This window comes from Parasteatoda tepidariorum, chromosome 3 (assembly GCF_982258835.1).
Source record: "Parasteatoda tepidariorum strain Cologne lab strain chromosome 3, Ptep-v5.0, whole genome shotgun sequence".
In the NCBI taxonomy this organism is placed as follows: domain Eukaryota; kingdom Metazoa; phylum Arthropoda; class Arachnida; order Araneae; family Theridiidae; genus Parasteatoda; species Parasteatoda tepidariorum.
The window spans coordinates 121,630,567-121,649,454 of record NC_141757.1 but is presented as its reverse complement, the minus strand read 5'-3'; the positions used below and the strand labels follow the sequence as shown (position 1 = coordinate 121,649,454).

Here is an 18,888-nt window from a genome sequence, read left to right as displayed (position 1 = left end):
AGTTGAACTTTTCGACAATTTACGAACTCAACCACTCGTAGAACAACCGCTGTAAACAAAAACAACTTTATTTGCAAAGACACGTGTGCAATGATTATTATATTTACTTTTAATAAATATTCCGTTTGCTCACATTTTAAAGATTCTTGAACGTTAAACTCATTCTGTATTATTCATATTTTTCTGTATATTCTGGTATTCATATTTTTTATTTTCTTTAAATATTAAAAAGTGTTAAAAGTAACCACTTATAAACTTTAAAAGTGTTATTTTACATAATGCTATATTTTGTTACTAATATGTTTGATTTCAAACTTTTAGCCTGCTTTGTTTTAAATATTTACAATTTATTATTAGCTTGTCCTTTCTTGTTCTTCATTACCAATTTAAGGAAATGATAACTACAAATTTAAGTTATAATAAAAATTTTGGAAAGAAGGAACTAATTAAAAAAAAATTTCTTATAAATGCAAAAGTTATAGTTAAATTAAGTTTTTTTATTTTAATCTTTATATGCAAAGCTTTCAGTTAACCTGCATATTTGTATCACGTTTTATACATTATTGATATTTTAAAATTGTTAAGGTTTCTGCTTTACAGAGGATAAGATATTTCAAATGTCTTTTATTTTTTAGGAATAGTATATATAATGGCTGATTGTTCTGAAGAAACCAATAAATCTTTGCAAGTAATGTATCATTTAAATGTTAATTGAAAAAAAAAACTTGCTTTCTGTAATATTACCGAAAATCACAACATTTTTAATGACAGTTTATTACATAACTGAAAACATTATTTTTGAGTTTTGATCTCATTTCCTATTAATAGCACTGCAACAATTACTTTTTTTTTATTCATTTTCTCTGATGAACTCTTACATTAACATAATTTGTCAACCTCTTTTGCAAATCCTAGGTAGTAAAAATATTAATATTTAAAAATAAAATTAAAAATCAGATTTTTTGATTTAGAAAAGTTTTTTTTACACTTATAATAGTCAAATTAACTGTATTGATAATAGTTTTTATTGCTAACAAAATAAAACTAGAACACTAAGACTTCGATCCAAAGTTTTTAATATTATTGATTAATTATTGATAACTACTGTCTAAATAAATGAAGTCATTGTTATTTTTATCACTTTAATGGCTTGTCAGTTTGATATCGAATAAATAGTTAATTAATAATTTAAATTAAAAATCAGTTATTGTTAAATAACTCTTAACAGAAAATACTTTAAAAAAAATAATAATAAATTAATTACCTATTTAATAATAAGTTTTAAAAGCATTAAATTAAATTAAATTTGTATAATTAAAATATTTATCAGTGATACTTAAAACAACAAAGTATTTTAACACACATAATTAAAATGTTTAGTTCAACAGTTATACTTCATTCTTATCTATATTTAAAAAAAATTTTCCCTTTCTGTTTTCTTCTCTAATTAAAATATTCATATGAATAAAGTCCCGCAGTGGACTGATCGTTAAGACACGGTTCCCAGCAGATCGCTTAAGTCAAGCATCACTGGCTGTGGTCAGTGTGCAGGTGGGTGACCGCTTGGATCAGTCTGTGTAGGGACCGAGGGTGTGCGGTATTAATCCTCGTTAAACTGTTCTACCGTAAATTGCTTGACTTCGCGTGCAGGTCGTGGGGCTACCGAAGCGGGGGTGCCATCCCCTCTGCAGAGGATCAAAATTGAGATGGCATGTCTTCGGATCATCCTCAGGGATGTTTCCCAGACCGTCACCAATAGCCCATTCTGCAGCTCTAGTGTGACGTAAATGAACTACAAGATTCATATGAATAAAATTAGTCGTAAAAAATAATACAACTTTAATAATGTATACATCTGTGTAATGTAAACCAATTATCCTAGTTTCTACTTATTCATTATAAGCAATTTGATTCGACTGTATCAGGATTAAAGGACCATTCTCGTGGAAAAATTAACCATCGGAAAATTTTATTCTAATTTATAAATTGAATTATACATTAATAAATTGAAATTCGAAATTCTGTATCATTATTTTCAAAATTTTTTTATGCTTTGTTTTTCAGGCTGATGAAGTTCAAGCTCTCTCAGCTATATATGAATTAGATTGGGTGACAGAAAATCTTGTTCAAAATGCTTACAGCATAAAAATATCAGATGGTGCAAATAACATAGTTTACTTTAAAGTAAGATTTTTTAGTTAGTTGGTTTTTAAGTTCATTAAAATTATAAGCTGCTAAAATACCTTAAAATGGTCCATTTTATTGAAAAAAAAAATTTAAAAAAATATATATATATTTTTCGCTTCAAATCATTTTAATAAATTTGCATTCGTTAGCATAAGGGTTATTCATGCATCCATATATAAGTTTTGTGGTGATTTTAGATCATTTTCATATAATGATAATAATATCAACTTCGAATAAAGAAACATTTACCCTTTGATCTTTCTTGTACTGAGTTTTTTCACATCAACTTTCTATTAAAAAACCAAATGCTTTGTTATGTAGGAAAGCTGCAGATTGGTTGGAAAATATCAAAAGAAAATCTTCTTTTTAAAATGTTTTTGAATAAGTCAGTATGCTATTGACACAATATTTTTTGGTAAAAATAAAAAAAAACAATATTTAATTACCTTCTTAGCAAAATAAATTATATTGTATATTTTCATTTAAAACTTATAGCAAGTTGTTTTGAAGTCCAGTAAAAAGAGTCTTTCAAAATTTTGTGAAACATTATGCATTAAATTAGAAGTTAATTTATGATTTAAAAGTCTTGCCATTTTTTAATTTTTGACATAAGAAAAAATATAGCTTTAATTTGCTCTCAAAATTTACTCTTATGAATCTAAAAAAAAAAATTTAAAGAGAAATATTATTTTCTTTTTTAAATTATTTTTATTTAAGGGGATTGGGAAGATTTCAATATCTGTATATATGCCAAAATAATCACCTAGTTTTGGTATATTCCAGACACTGACCTGTGAGAAACCAAATAAAAAAAATAAAAAAAAAATATATATATATATATATATATCACAGAAGATAACCAACTCATTGCTATCTGTAAGTAAATCTCTACATATATATATATTTTTTTTTTCAAAATCTCTTTGGTGCTTTGTTGGCTGTAATTGAAGTGAACAGATTTTGATATGTAAATAATATATCAATGTTTTGATGTTTCTATAAAATTACTAATTTTTTCTTCTGTTTTTCATATTAGGTCACTCTTCCTGAATCATATCCACTAGACTCTCCACCAATTTATGAATTAAGGTTTGTGTCCTACTTTTTTTTTTTAAATTTCGATTGTTATTGTTACATTAGTAAATATTCAATCTCTTAATATATTTTTGTTTTATAGTGCACCGTGGATGAATAGAATTGTTAAACAAAATTTGTGTTCTGCTTTAGAAGATGTTTACTGGTATAATGTTTTTTCTTTTTGTATTTTGAAAAGTAAAGACTATGTCAGAGTGATAATTAGAATTCTATTATCTCCTAAACAAACTTGCTACCCCCTCTTTTAGTGTTTGAGTGCTCCTTTAAATTAAATACAGCAAAAGCATAAATGAAATCCCCAATAAGTGAAAAAATACAATGCAAAATGACATTTAAACTATACCTATACAAATTATGAAAGAAAATAACAATATATTGAAGTGGGGCAAGAGGACATAATTTATTTTGGTTCAATGTGTTTTAGTTACGTTTCAAATAACAAAGATAGTCAAATAAAAGACCAGGAATTTATAAAAATTGTATAATAAAACTTTTAGATTTTTCATGATGGATTTTTTACATGTTATTTAACCCGTTACCTAATACCTGTTATTTCTCACTGTAATCACTCAATTTAATAAAAAATTTAAATTATGTGCTGTTCTGTCACTGATTTTTGCCTTTAAATGCATTAATTATATTTATACATTTTTTTATCTTTTTCAAAGTAAATTTAATATAGAAATTTTATATTGGAAAATTTTAAACAAATGTTATAAAATCCACATAACCTCACTATCCTAAACTGCAGATCTCACAGTATCTCAAAAATGCAGGTAAGCCTGCCAGGTAAAAAATTAGCTATCTTAAAAAACATATAAAAGCTAGAGGAATCTTAAAACACATTAATGCCATATAACTATGACTACAGATCTAATAACCACCTGGATTCAATTAAGAAATGAGTTCACAAAGCTTTGAAGGCACAACATGCAAATCTGCCAAATTGTGATTAATGCAAATTGATTATTTTGGTGTTTTTACCCACTCTTTCAGCACCTAGGGTGTTACATTCTTCCAATTTGTTTGTCCTCTCGAAAAATACGGGTAATCGATGACATATTCATCATGTAGATGTTGATTAAAAATTAATACCAGATCATCCAGAAGAAAAAAATTTTTTGCTTCATGTCAGTGGTCACTTCAGTGAGCTGATGTAATTCGTGACCACCGAACTATTCCTAACTTGAACCGGATCTTGTAAGCAATCAGGAGAAGCAATAACTAATTTAATAATTTTTTTTCTTCTGGTGAGCTTAGATAATAATAAATCTAAATGGTATCAATTTAATGATTCTAAGTAATAAAAAAATATGTTTTTCTAAAGTATTATCTTTCAATTGAAATTTGTGTATTTAATCAATCAAGTAATGGCAAGTTTTGTATTTTTAATCTAGCCAAAATATTGGTAGAAGCATAATCTACTTGTGGATTGAAGCTATTCGAAATTTTATAAATACTGACACAGTTGTTGATGAGGATTCTATCAAACTAGACGATTTGAATCAGTCTCTAGTGTATGATGTAGAGGCCTTTTCAAGTGATGTCAAAGAAAGTGGTAAGATGAGCAAAAATTTTAATTTTCAATATACTAGGCTGCTTAATAAATTTTTTTTTCTTTCTTCAATCCAATTCACGATTTTTTTAATGGTATTTTAAGTGCTTGTGAATTTTCTCATAAATTATTTATAAAAGCTTTCAAATTACAGGGTATTCGTGCACCTGGAAAGTCATGAATTTTGGTATTGAACAAATTTTGTCATGATTTTAACTATTTTTTTAAAAAAAAAATCATGGAAAGTAATGGATTTAGGTCACCGAAAAATCATGGAAATAGGTCACCGAATTTTCAGAATGGATTTTACCGCTCCCCCTAATTTCATGGTGTTCCAAATATCTGAATTTCTAACAAAATCGCCACTCACAGTCATGTTTTATTAAAATATAAAATGTTTTTATCATGTACTTTAAAAATTATGGTGTTCTTTTAAGAAATGAAAGAAAAAACATCATTTATAGAGTGAATTATCTTTTAAACTTTTTATTGTTATTTATTTTTTTTATTTTATCAATTTAAAATTCTAGCTAAAGCAAGCCAGTCATTGGCGAATTTTTTTAAATTCCAAAATGAGAACGTAAAAATCTGTAGTATTTCTTTCTTTTCCGATGAACAAGAAAAATATCTTTAGATTATAATTCTGCAGAAAAAAAATTTTTGCTTTTGTATTTTTTTCAGCTATTTTATTGTTTCAACACAGATGCAGAGTATAATTGTTTTGGCTATACCTATCATTTCAATTAATGTTATTATAATGCTTTTTAAATTTATTGTTCTGTTTTTGTCAGGAGAAAATAGTAACTTCGTTAAGTCATGAAAAGTTCTTAGAATTAGTCATGGAAAGTTATGAAAAGTCATGAATTTGAAAATCTAAAATGTAGCAGATACCTTGAACTTATATACTAATTGTTTAAATTTGTAAAAAAAATTTCGATGCCAAACACAGTTAACTAATATGCATTACGAACCTAGCTCGTGAACAACAGTCAATATGCAATCGGTTACAAAATTACACATAAGCTAGATAATAGTGTTAAGTTACTGCACAGTATGCTTCATTACATGTAAAGCTTGTGTATATTTATCATATTTTACTTTTTATTGCATTTAAGCTTAATAATAGTTTATAGTCATTACACTGTTACTTATCGTGACAATTTTTTTATATTTTGTGCTCTTTGATTTTTGCACTTCTATGACATTTTTCAATTTGTTATTTCTTTAAAACTTGAACTATAACTACAGTAATTTTATGTCTTTTAATGAATAGCTTATTATTATAAAAATGTTTCGATATATCCGGTGAATAAAGTAAGAAAATTAGGATAGAAAAGAGGAAGTCAATCAATGAATCAATTTTTGTTTGTAAATAAATAAAAAAGTTTTTTTGCCTTTTAATTTGTGGTACGGCAGGTAATAGCCATATTTTTTATTTATTAAATTTTATTTTAGCAATCACATTCTTCGAAGCACCATCTATTGAACATGGCCAGCCCATAATTGACCGAAAAAGTGTCTTCCAAGCTCACATTTCACGTGTTGTTTCTGTGGAACAAGTAAAGATTTAAATAGTATTGTTTGAATTACTTTTTATTTTTATTGTGTTAAACATTTTATGTATGTGTGATATTTCGTGTTATGATATTCATATATACCTTTATTAATTTTGAAATTGAAATAATTGAATTACTTTCAACAAGGAATATGCTTGCAGAAGTGTGCAGAGAGCCCCTCTGTACACCTCTCCATTATTTTCGTGGACATGTTTGTTATTTTCTTTGTAAAATAACATTTTTCAACAGTTAAATGTTTAGAAAAAGCAAAATATTTTATGAAGAATAAAATATCTTTCTAGAAGAATTTTTATAATTATGTTTTAGATCATTAGAAATGAAATATTTTTTACATTTATGTAAAATATTAAGAATATTTTGTTTGGAATAATAATTTTTTTACCTTGAATTATTTTCTACTTTCATTGATATAATAAAATAGGAAATTAAAGTTTTATAACATATCATTTTATTTTTTTTAATTGGGTACTTGCACTTCAAGAAAAGAAGGTCATGGATACCCACACATGTAAACTATGACTAGGACTGGGCTATGTAAGAAATTTTATATTAAAGATACATTGACTGCTAGTCATCGCAATATAGCGATGTATCATGATTTAGCATATGTTCAAAAATTATCTATCAGAAATCTTTACATTAATCGAAATTAAATAAGAGGAATAAATCTACTGCAAAACAAAATTTCTTAAGTAAAAAATAACCCTACCTTTATTTTAATTTTTTTTTTTAAATTAAAAATGACTTAAGATTTATTGGTTTAAAAACAATAATAAAACTAACAAAATATTTTACATACATGCATTAAAAATTTAAAAAAAAAAAATGAAAGTAAAAAAACAAACAAACTAAAGAAATGTTCACTTTAGTAAAACATTTTTAAAATTATTTGTTGAAAAACATCGTGCTTTTGAATCATTGTTAGACCTTCTTTAATTTATTTATTTAAAAAAACAAAGTTGTACTAACTAATGGTCTAATTCTATACTTAATGAATGTAAAAATAAATGTAAGTTTTTTATTTATTTATTATTATTTTCTTTATTCAATTAAAGAAAATATTTGTTTTAACTAATAGCCAAATTTTTTTATAATTAAAAACGACTAATGATTTATTTGTTTAAAAATAATCCAATTCTATCTTATTATTATACTTACGTGCATTAAATAAATTTTTTTGAAAACTAACTTTTTATAACAAAGTTAAATACAAAATACCCCTATTAAATTGTATCGCTTAAGATGAAAAACAATAAAAAAAAATATTTAAAAATTTTTTTAAAAAACGAATTGAATCTCTTTTATTCATATTTACTTTTCATTAATAGATTGAGTTCAGAACGAAAATTTAAGATATAAGTAATTACGCAACGATTGCCAAGTAACAGTAGGTCTACTAAAAATAATTGACAAGAATCGTTAAATACCGACAGACAAAAAGAAAAAGAAATGACGAAATAATACACAATGAAATGATCGCTAAGTAGCAAAAGTCTCACTGAAAGTAATTTACAAGAAACTGTCAGACTATGAATTTTAAAGAACAAGGTTCGAGCAAGAAGAAAGGTGAGTCAGAGATCACGAGTTCGAAAAACCACTGAAAGAGGGAGTTTGAACAATTAAAAATAATTTAAGGACTGAATTTGCATAGTATTAATTTTGAGTGTAAGTTTTCTACCCTCATTATGCAAATGTTATTTTTTGATTGGATGAAAAATATGCTTGTATATATATATGACAAATCGAGATTAGATTTGGAGATTTTCATGACTGTATGGATTGAGTTTGTTACCTCTTATGGGGAGTAGATTACTCTCGAGGATTGTTTTCTTTTATAATCTTTTATGATGCTTAAGTTCAGTTATAATTTTTCTTTGCTTAATGAAAATTCTTGTTAGTTCAAAGATGATTTTTTCATTATGCTTGCTTAGCATTTTCCACAATGCACTAAACTCTGCTGTTAAATCCCGACGAAATAAAGTACATAGCGATCATGAAATAACGTAAGTCCAGCTGAAAATAATCTTCAAGAAAAGTAAACTTCCAAAGACAAAAATGGCGCATAAAGAAACTATGCATAGCTTTCTATTTCAACGCTGATCCTCGCACGAAACTGGGAGTTCTGATTCAATACGCTTTTCGTTATTCAACATCACGAAACTAACATCGTCTTCGTAGCTAGACGCTAGCAACAGTTCGCAGTTAGACGAAATCAAAATAGTATTCGTCAACTCGTCTGATGCATCGCCTAAATTGAAAGTCACTACCGGCGGCTAAAATCCGATTTCTGATGCATCATCTAAAACGACAGTCACTCTCGGCAGCTTAAATCAAGCTTCTGATGCATCGCCTAAAACGAAAGTCACTACCGGCGGCTAAAATCAGATTTCTGATGCATTGCCTGAAACGAAAGTAATTATATCTGCCTGCCGATATATGCATTAAATCAATATTTCGCGTTGCATTGATTTATAGCCCAGTCCTACCTATGACGTCAGTCTCAGCTAATCATTCATAAGCAAAACGGTGTGTTAAAGTTGAGCTAAGTTTCTCCATATAAGTTGGAATGTTAATTAACGTAAAGTAAATTATATACAGCTCGGTATTGCTCTCGCTAAAATATAATTCATTCGCGCCTATGTCTTTTACTTAGCTTGGTTTTATTATTTGTTTATATATTTTATTTCTCAGTGATATATTATTTTTTCTGTGTGTACCTGGCAAGTTTGATGCATAGTTAGTTTGTTTATGTTCTACATGGCTTTGTGCCTGTCTTTGTGTTAAATGAGAAATATATAGTGAAAGAATTGAAATATTTGTGAAAGAATATAGAATGTGTCACTTAAGAGAATTGATACTTGGTGAACTGGCTTACTCGAAATAGAATGGAAAGAATAGTTGCTAATGTAAACAAATGCCAGCTTTCAACAACCAATCAGGATCATGATACCCACACTACATTGGGCATATGAGTGAAAAGTTTGCCCAATGCATCCTTATTCCTTAGCACACCACTCTGCTATTATCTTAGCATAACTCTCAAAGTTCAAAAATTTTTTATATGTGCTATCCTGCATCTTAGTCTATAAAATAGATTTACTTTTACATTATACAGTGATTGGGATAAACTTATTTTGTAATAAAAATAAACATGACTAGCGCAATTAAAAAAATAAGCTAACTATTTTTTATTCATTCTTTGTATAATTGAATTCAGTAACCTTTAATTCTTACAAAACATAATCAAATTTCGTTTCTTTCCTCTCATCTTCGGTACTGTTTATTTATCCCATCCAAAATTTCTGATTTTCATTGAAATTTAAGGGGGGACTTAATTGATAGTTTGTAATATTTCTATTTGAATATTAAATATATATGTGCCTTATCAAAACTTTTACATGCCCTTGATATGTCAGGCAATGCAATTTTCTCTGTCATTAATAATTCATTATATGCATTTATAATTGTAAATACTGCCATGAAGCAATGGTTGGTGTATAAAATATGATGTCCCAAACTTATTTAATATAAGAAAACACTCACAGAATATCAAATATAGTAGCTTAAAGTTAATTTTCTTCTCTGACATACATTTTTAGAATCACTAAAAGATATATTAAAAGTATCCAGATAATAAAAAACAAAATTAAAAATATCTTCCAATGAATACTGATGCAAGTAGTTATGTACCCAATTATCAGCATTTTGAACATAAAATATTTTTTTGTAAACCTATTTTTTAACCAGGGTTGGTGTTTTTCCTAGAACATTTTCCAAGTCTAATAATTCTCAAAATATTAAGTGTGGTACACTCTACAATAAATGTTTTATTTTTTGTACTGAAATTTAATTTTAAATAAGTGCTTAATGTTGTGTATTGCATAAACTCAAGTATTATCAATTAAACTTAGTACTTAAATTTCTTAATAGTTGTGAATTAAAACAGTACATTTTTCTGATTTTCTAAAAATTAATTCTACTGATTCAATCCCAATTAATAATTGTAGGTTAATTACCTGTTATAGTTTTTGCAATTTTTTAAACTTTATTTAAAAAATACTCTGCTTTATTGACAATTTAAGACAGAATTGATAAAACCAATTAATTTCAATTTCTTTTATTAAATATTTTTAAAGATATAGATTCATTTAACAATTGTTAATTAAGTTAGATTGTTGTTGTTCCTCAATATTTTTGAATTTATTCAAATTAAACTTCTTAAAAACTGTTTCCGAAAGCATATGAAAAACTGTAGTAAAACCATGGTTTTTACAGTACTGTCTTCAGTTGCTTACTCATGCCATGATTTTTACAATACATTTTACCATTGTGCTCAAAGCATTGCTCAACCTGTTTGCTGTAACTATGTATGAGTTTAAACAGATAAGAGAATTATCTCCCATTATAATTATTTCTATACAGCTTCCGTTTAAACAATTACTTTTTTTCTCTTTGTTAATCAGGTAAATCATGCTTTACAGAAATTGAAAGAAAATAGAAAAATAGCAACAGCCACTCATAATATATATGCTTATCGGTAAGAAAACATTTCTGTCAACCAATTTGCTATTTGTGTAACCTATATTCTTTTAATATGATTTTAGTTAGTATTTATTTTTGTGTTTTGACAAATTTTCAGATCGAAATTATCTCTGATTTTGACAAAACATTTTCATATATAATTTCTATGCCTTTTTGTTAAATATTTTTGATGGTAGTATAATATATATATATATATATATATATATATATATATATATTTTATTGACTTAATGGATTTAGAAAATTTCACTTTTGTTTAAAAATCCAGCAATTTAATTTTCTAAACTTTGTCAGTTTTCAAATTAAATCTTTTTTTTTTTTTCAATTGCTTGTTGAAGTTAAATAAGTTTTAAAAAAACACCAAATTTACAATGGGGGTTATTCTTTAGAAAGCTTACATGCTTTTACAGTTCATTTAACTTAAAATGAAATTTTTAAAATCATGAAAAAATGTATATTTACTGTAACTTCTATTTTTCATTTTAAATAAATTTTTATAATGTTAAATTAGTTCTAAATCATTACGAAATTCGACTGCGTGTATATTTATCTAGGTACATTGTCTAATTGACAATATGTCATTATCTAATCCACAACATATCTAGTAAACCTTTTTTAATTCTTGTGTATAATTTCTTAATTGACACATTACTTAATACAATTTTTAGGAACTGAAGATATCCTATGTGAATGTGGTTACTTTATGTACTTATACAATATACGTAAATTTTCTTAAAAATGTTGAGCACAGATTGGGCTTATCTGACTGCTATGCAGTTGTAATGCTACGGTGTGATTCATTGTATTGCAGTTAAGTGGTGCTCTGTAATGTTACTGTACACCTAGCCGTGCTGTGTAGGTGTTGTCAAAACATTTATTAGATTGATTTTATTTAATTTTTTCATCATTTTTGTTTTAACATATTATTTTAATTCCTTTCCTACTAATTTATCCGTCAAAATTAAATTTGTTGTTTTTATTAATGTAATATTTTAGGATATCTTGTGGTGATGGGAAAACCTTTATACAAGATTGTGAGGATGATGGAGAGACAAAAGCTGGTTCTGGTCTACTCCATTTGCTTCAGGTACTTTTAATTTTCTTAGAATCGTAAAGCAGGGGTTCTCAAGGTGAGATCTTCAAAGTGTGTCATTTAAGGAAGGCCATGAACCTGTACACCTTTCCAATGTATGGTCGTGATTAATTCCTGATCACAATAATTATCTTTTTATGTTCTCCACATAAACCTCATGAATCACCCAAGGTAAAGTTTACCTCAAGACTGTAACATAGCTGCCAACTCTACTGGATTTTGGCTGTTTCTCCTGGTTTATTTGAAATTCTCCTGGTTTTTGTACATTTTAGAAAATTCCCCTAAAATTGAGGAAGTTTCCTATAAAACCTATTGAAATAGAATTTTTGTACATATTATTGCTTGCTTACTTGAATATTAAAATAATATGAATTTCATGATAATACGTAATACATAACGAAGCGAACCTCATTTATAGAAATCAGTTCAAAACTTTTTTTGTTTTAAAATGTTCACTTTATTTTTATTCAGAACTCTCTTTTGATGACTATAAAAATCCCTATGTGTAAAATATTTAGTACATTATGCTACAATTATCATGAAATTTATATTTCGTAAAATCTACTGGATTTTTTGCTATCCATGTTGGAAGCTATGCTGTAAAAAAAACTGCAATTCGCCTAGGAAAATCCCACGTTTTCTGAATAAGAATAATTTATTATATTCTTTGACAGTGTAAATTATAGTCTGTCCATTTATTAAAGAACTCCCTTCGCTAATAGTTTAGAGCGTTCTCGATGACTATGGTTACAAGGTTGAACTATTTTACGTAGGGATGTGGGGTAAACATTTACAAGTTTTGACATGGGGTGATAAGAGATGTTTCAAGTGCCTCCTTTTGTAAAAGAGGTCTTTCTTGTTCCAATAGCATCTTTAGTTTATTGTCGGGTATTTAATTCGAATAAGTGTTGCAATTTGAATGTTTTGAGATTTTAAAATTTTTTTCAACTTACAAATGCAACTATCGTACACAAGTGATTTGCATAGATTTTGGAATGTGTGATAATTGGTCTTGAAAGTTTCAAAATGGAAAGATGTGTCTGTTTATGACCTAAAGGTAACTAGTAATAATTAAGATTACTTATATAACAGTAAAGGTTTCTAATAAAATATCCATTCTGTTGTTAGAAACTATAAAGAAAAAAGTAATAATGGAAAGGTATTAAGTTTGAATTATTTTTTAATATTTTTTTTCCAATTGGAATTAACAAAAAACTCTAATAACATCTTGCCAATACATTTATTCACAAAATTAAAAATGGCTATTGCTCTTTGATTTGATTGTTTTTATGTATGATTTTTTTTTTTAATAAATATATCTTTACACTTTTTGTTAATCACAAAAGATTGATTATTCGAAAATATGAGATGGATTGAAGTTGGCTTATTAAGAAATTTACAAGCAGTCTCTATTATCATTTTTTTGGTACTCTTTCATTGCTTAAATTTTCCGATATTTCTTTCTGATAATTTTTGATATTTTGTTGTGCCCAAAATGCTCATTAGCAATCTCACGTCTAAATGTGATTGCAGTTTTACTGACATTTTGTGGCAAAGGAATTTTTCACATATTTTAAATTAAATTTTTATTAAAGTAATAAAAATAAATTACTGTTGTTTTCCACCTCATATTTGTTTATTATTCAAGAACGAGCATTTAATAGAAAGCAGATAATTTAATTCTGAAGGGTAGTAATTCCACAGTTAGATTAATGTTAACTTTGAAAATTGGAGTAACAGTTATGCTAAACGAGTTCTACTAGGTGAATGATGCTCAGTTATTTTATAATTCACTTATTTTAATTGTGTACTACCATTATTTCACCAGTATATTAGCATAAGTGCAAGTGAAATTTTAATTTCAAATTTATATTATTTTTCTATTCTAATTAATCTCTATATCATGAAGAAAATATTTTTAATTCATTTTTTTTTATTTAAGAAAAAATTTGAGTTGAGGGAAAAATTGTAAAAATGAAATCATAGTATATTTTTTGGATTTATTTTGATAAATACTTTGTAGATATTGGACGTGAGTAATATTCTTGTTGTTGTTTCAAGATGGTATGGAGGTGTTCATCTTGGACCAGATCGTTTCAAGCACATCAATAATGCTGCAAGAACCCTCTTGTCCGAAACAGGGTTAATATCAGAGGTATAAGTATATTTATAACACAACTTCTTTTCTTGTTTAATATTGTTTTTTTAGAGTTTTAGAAACATTGCTCTAATTTGTTACAATAATAATTATTAATACGTTTATGCATATTATTTATACTTCTGACTGTTACATTATTTTATTCTACAAACATTTTTCAAGCTATCTGTATAATAAAGAGTTTCCTTAAAGGAGACACTGTTTTTAAAAAAACACTTTACCTTATTAACATTCCTAGAAAAAACACAAATCATTTTCTGGAAAATTATTTATATTAATTAGTACAATTTGAAGTCTTTAAGAATCTTTATGCAACTCATTCATATTAAATGTAATCAATTATCGAACAAATTGTAAAGAAATATTTTAAAACATGCATTATTGTGGCATAGCTGTGCATGCATCAACCATTTTTAATTTATAGATTTAACTTAATACTTTTTGTTTATAAAAGATATTCAAAAGTTTCATCGACAAAGGTACATCTTTCCTCTTAATTCTTTTAAAATATTTAATTTTGAAAGCAAACAGCAGATACCTACTTTTATATTCATGTTGTTCTTATTTCATAAAACAATCTAAGTGTGAATGTTTCGTGAAGCACTCACATTGTATTTTCAATTGCATGGCAGAATGCACAGAAACATCTTATTGCTTATATGAATTATGCTCTAAAAAATTGTTCTGAAATTGGGATTTATCATTATATTGCTCCAAGCCCCTAATGATTTCATGTCTCATAATTTTCTAGAAATCACAGAATACGCCCAAGAAGACTCAGAAAAGATGACAGTGTCTGGAAGCATTTATTGCCTTACTTTTAAGTTTTAAAATGTATATTGTACTGTACTTTTGTATAGTAAATTATTAATTTGTTTCTTAAGGTTCTTTTTTTTTTAAAAAGTCAACATAAACAAGTGTAAAAAGTAGTGTTTAATGTTATATTTATTTTTGTATTATCTCTTTAATCTTGCATGGCTGCTATAGTTTTAAAATTAAAAATTACAAAGATTTTTACATTAAGGAATTATTTGGCGAAATATAAAAAATATGTTGTTGTTTTTTCTATTAACACGGGCAATACTTATATTAACCCATTACTGTTCTCAGATCTTTTTAAAGGACAATTTTAAAAATGCCTTATAAAGCCCAAATAATTTTTTTATATTTTTGCATAAAAAAAAACGAATCTATAATAAATTAATTACAGAAAAATATAAAACTTCCATTTAATAAAAGACCTATTACCTATATTAGTATAATGGATACCACAATTAATTAAAGCTACACTGGCCTTATCAACAGTCGGACGAATTTTTTTTTTTACAGACCTCCAAAACAAAATAGTACCAATGAAACTTAATTAATAATGTATTTAATAATTTTGTGGAAGATATAGAATACACGAGTTGTATTGAAATGAAAATAATTTCTATATTAAACCATGCTAAATTAAATACCAGACCAAGGTTGGAATTCTCAGGGACATATACAATTTACTCTGGAAATTTTTAAAATTGGGTAGCGTTGTAATGATAATAAAAACATATTCTTTCACTTAGCAATTGTTAATTCCCAGTATATCATTGCTTTTTGATTTTCTAACATATTAAAATTGAGACTTAATAAACCATTGATATGTTTAAACCTTTTTTAAATCAAGCATGATCAAAAAGAAAGAAAAATAGTACAACCATTTTTGCATAAAACTGCTAAAATTATGCAAAGGAGCACAGCAATGACCACTGTTAGTATACATTATTCAAAACCAATTTGATTGCCTTAAACTTGCAGATGTTTATAACTAACTTTTGATTTTTTGTTTCCAGTAGAAATCTAGCAGGTGTTTAGTTAGATAGCACTTTTTCTTTGACTATTAATTCATAAATATATTAACAGCAATCATTTTAAAACGCTGTATGGATAAGTATCACATAAAAATAAATGACAAGACAATAATAGAAGGATGCAATTTATTTCTGAAGTCACGTATAATATATTCGATTACTAAACAAAAGTTATCTACATTGCATATGCACCACCTAATGATTGGTGACTAGTGGACATATATATATATAATTTTATTTTTTGATAAATCTCTTTAGATTTTTTTATAATTCTCTGGACTTGAAATAAAAAGAGTAATATTTTTTTTCAGGCACAAGTCACAGGCATACAAAAAACGCACTTAAATTTGAGGATCTGGAAAATGCATCATCCCCTCCAGAAAGAATCTAACGAAAGATGTAAAAATTTTATTAACAAATCTGTCGTTAATTATTTTGTTGAGTGCTAGCAAGCTCGATCCACTTAGGCACCATTAGATAGTCTTGTCACTGAAGTGATTATACTAATTTGGCAGGAATTCCTAGTGTAGCCCCGCCTCGGATGCCAGACAAAGTTAGAGATTGCTACACAGTTTCTAGATGCACAGTTGATTACACAGTACTTATACAGTATCTAAACTCCCAGAGCTTTTGGCAGTGTGCTTCCACAAAATCCTTCAAAATGAAACCTGAAGGGGCAAAAATCAAAGTTTGCAAATAAATTCAACATGAACTTACAAATTAGCAGGGCAATGCAGTAATAATAGACAGGCTCAAAGTATTAAAAAAAAATCTTCTTTTCAAACTTATATTAAGTATGCATTTCAGGGTTGGTAAAAAAAAAAGTCTGATTTCACTTAAATTGGATTATTTTTGTAATCATTTTTCTTGACTATTGCTAAACAAATCATCTGATAAAAGGGAGAAGTATATTCTAAAATAGTTGAAATTCTTATTATTTCAAATTAACCGTTGTATAATAAATAAAATCAGTTATTTTTGTTTAATCTCAATATTCAGTTTTAAAGACATTAGGTGATATTTGTCTGTCACATTTCAAGCAAAGATTTTACTGCCCGAACAATTTGGTAGAAACTGGAACAAATATTGTAAATAACTCCTTTTTTGACCTCAGAGACGATTCGCTTCAAAGATAGGTTATTTTCTTGATGTTTAAGAAGTACATCACACAAAGTTTTCCCCCGTAAGAAAATGATAAACACATATGTCAAGCTTCGAGATTTAATTTAGGTGTTGCAAATTATCACAAATATTCTTATTCGATAAATACAATTTTTCAGTGATCTTACAAGTTGTCATTTGCCAGTTAGCATCAATCTATGTCTTTATTGGGTCTTCCTTAGCTTTAACTAGCCTTTCAGGACAAAATGCATTTTCAACATCAAATTTGCCATTTTGAAATTTCGCAAAATTTTTTTATGGCACTGGTATACTAACTCCGTGGCGACATTGCAGAAAGATTTTTCCACTGAGAAGTAAAAAAATAGGTTTTCTTCCCTACAGAAATTTTCGTTTCATTTTTTTATACAGTTATTACTATTGATTTCCACAGAGCTTTAAAAATCCAATATTATATAATACAACAACTGAATCTCGAAATGAAAACACATATTTAGTAACGCCTTTCTAAAGAGTCCGATTCACACGATTTCAACATAGGTTTTTTTCGGTAGTTACTGCTACGGATTTCACGTTTTATTTAAAATTATTTTTTTTTTAATACACAAAATTTGAAAAAAGGAAATAATAAGTGTGTTTTCCCCCTATAAAATGTGAGAATATCGCACATAATATTAGGATAAAAAAATATTACATATTCAATTAATAAAATATTATTTTATAAGAATTTTTTTTTGAAGTTAACGTTTTTGTTACTTAGTAACATGTATATTTTTAAAAGTATCTTGTAGAAAGATATTAGTATTAAAGAAGTATGTCACAGAAAGCTTGAAAAAATTATCCCACAGGGTGTGCCAATATCTTCTTCATACACATCAGACAATTTTTTTTTTCCTGCATAAACAGCATTTTTGCCCTTTTAGCACACCTACCAAAAAAATATTATACATAATTAAACTTTTTCTTAAGTGAGCCTAGCTATATCAGCTGTCAAAATATATAATGATTATGTGTGAAGTTGGCTGCGAAAAAATACGATTAAATCTTATGTTGGGAAAAGACATAATTACTTTCGGAACAACCCAATAAGTTTTAAAAACACTTCTATTTCAATAAACCTAAAAATAAATTCGTATAATTGAAGTTTGCTTATTACTAGCAAATGGAAAATCATAATTTAAAAGTTTCATACAACTCTCATTCACTTTTAGCCTTTTTTTTTTGTAAAAAAACTTTATTTGTAAAAACAAACTTTTAAAGAAAAAGAATATACAGTCGGACTTCTATATAACGAACTTCCATTTTACGAATTTCTCTATTTTGCGAATTTTTTCGTGGAACCAAGAACATTTTGGAAATTTCTTCGTTAAATAACTTCTAAATAGCGAAGTGAATTTTCTATTTAACGAATTTTTTTTTAGATCTACTTTCCCCATTTCCCAAAATATTTGAGAAAATTATTAACTCGTTAACGTATTTTATGGGGGAAATGACCTTGAACTGATTTTCGCATCCCCTTAACTTTTAGAGAAAGCTGTAAAATTCCTTTCCCTTTTTGTTTGCATTTCATACAGGAAATGCAATCCCACTAGAAAAGGGGGGAGAAAGGGTCAAATTCCTTGAATAGGAAATGAGCAGAGAAGATAAAAGGAATGGGTTTTCAAAGTGTGTGGTCCCTGGTCCCTTATTGACATGTCCTATTATCTCCACCCCCA

The 18,888-nt window shown here is 27.0% G+C and overlaps 2 protein-coding genes across 17 annotated transcripts in view; one reads left to right on the top strand and one right to left on the bottom strand.

Moving 5' to 3' along the window:
• The first annotated feature begins 54 nt into the window (after positions 1 to 54).
• Positions 55 to 17,040, top strand: LOC107439465 (protein IMPACT). 10 transcript variants are annotated; one of them, XM_043041282.3, is made up of 11 exons: positions 55 to 195; positions 636 to 688; positions 2,065 to 2,184; positions 3,224 to 3,276; positions 3,365 to 3,427; positions 4,680 to 4,840; positions 6,293 to 6,396; positions 10,878 to 10,951; positions 11,953 to 12,043; positions 14,073 to 14,204; positions 16,366 to 17,040. In XM_043041282.3, the coding sequence occupies exons 2-11, from the start codon at positions 650 to 652 to the stop codon at positions 16,501 to 16,503; spliced, it is 975 nt and encodes a 324-aa protein (XP_042897216.2). In that variant the 5' UTR covers positions 55 to 195; positions 636 to 649; the 3' UTR covers positions 16,504 to 17,040. The 10 variants fall into 10 exon arrangements, with proteins under 10 accessions (XP_042897216.2, XP_042897219.2, XP_087016145.1 ...); XM_043041285.3 differs by having other exon boundaries at positions 10,896 to 10,951; positions 16,366 to 16,723; XM_087160019.1 differs by having other exon boundaries at positions 14,111 to 14,204; positions 16,366 to 16,504.
• LOC107439463 (NAD-dependent protein deacylase sirtuin-5, mitochondrial) overlaps positions 16,164 to 18,888 on the bottom strand; it is a 52,911-nt gene continuing 50,186 nt past the window's right edge. For all 7 annotated transcript variants that reach the window (XM_071184962.2, XM_016052069.5, XM_071184957.2 and 4 more), the window contains exon 9: positions 16,164 to 16,722. In XM_071184962.2, the coding sequence (XP_071041063.1) occupies positions 16,668 to 16,722 (55 nt within the window). In that variant the 3' untranslated portion in view covers positions 16,164 to 16,667. The remainder of the gene's footprint in view (positions 16,723 to 18,888) is intronic.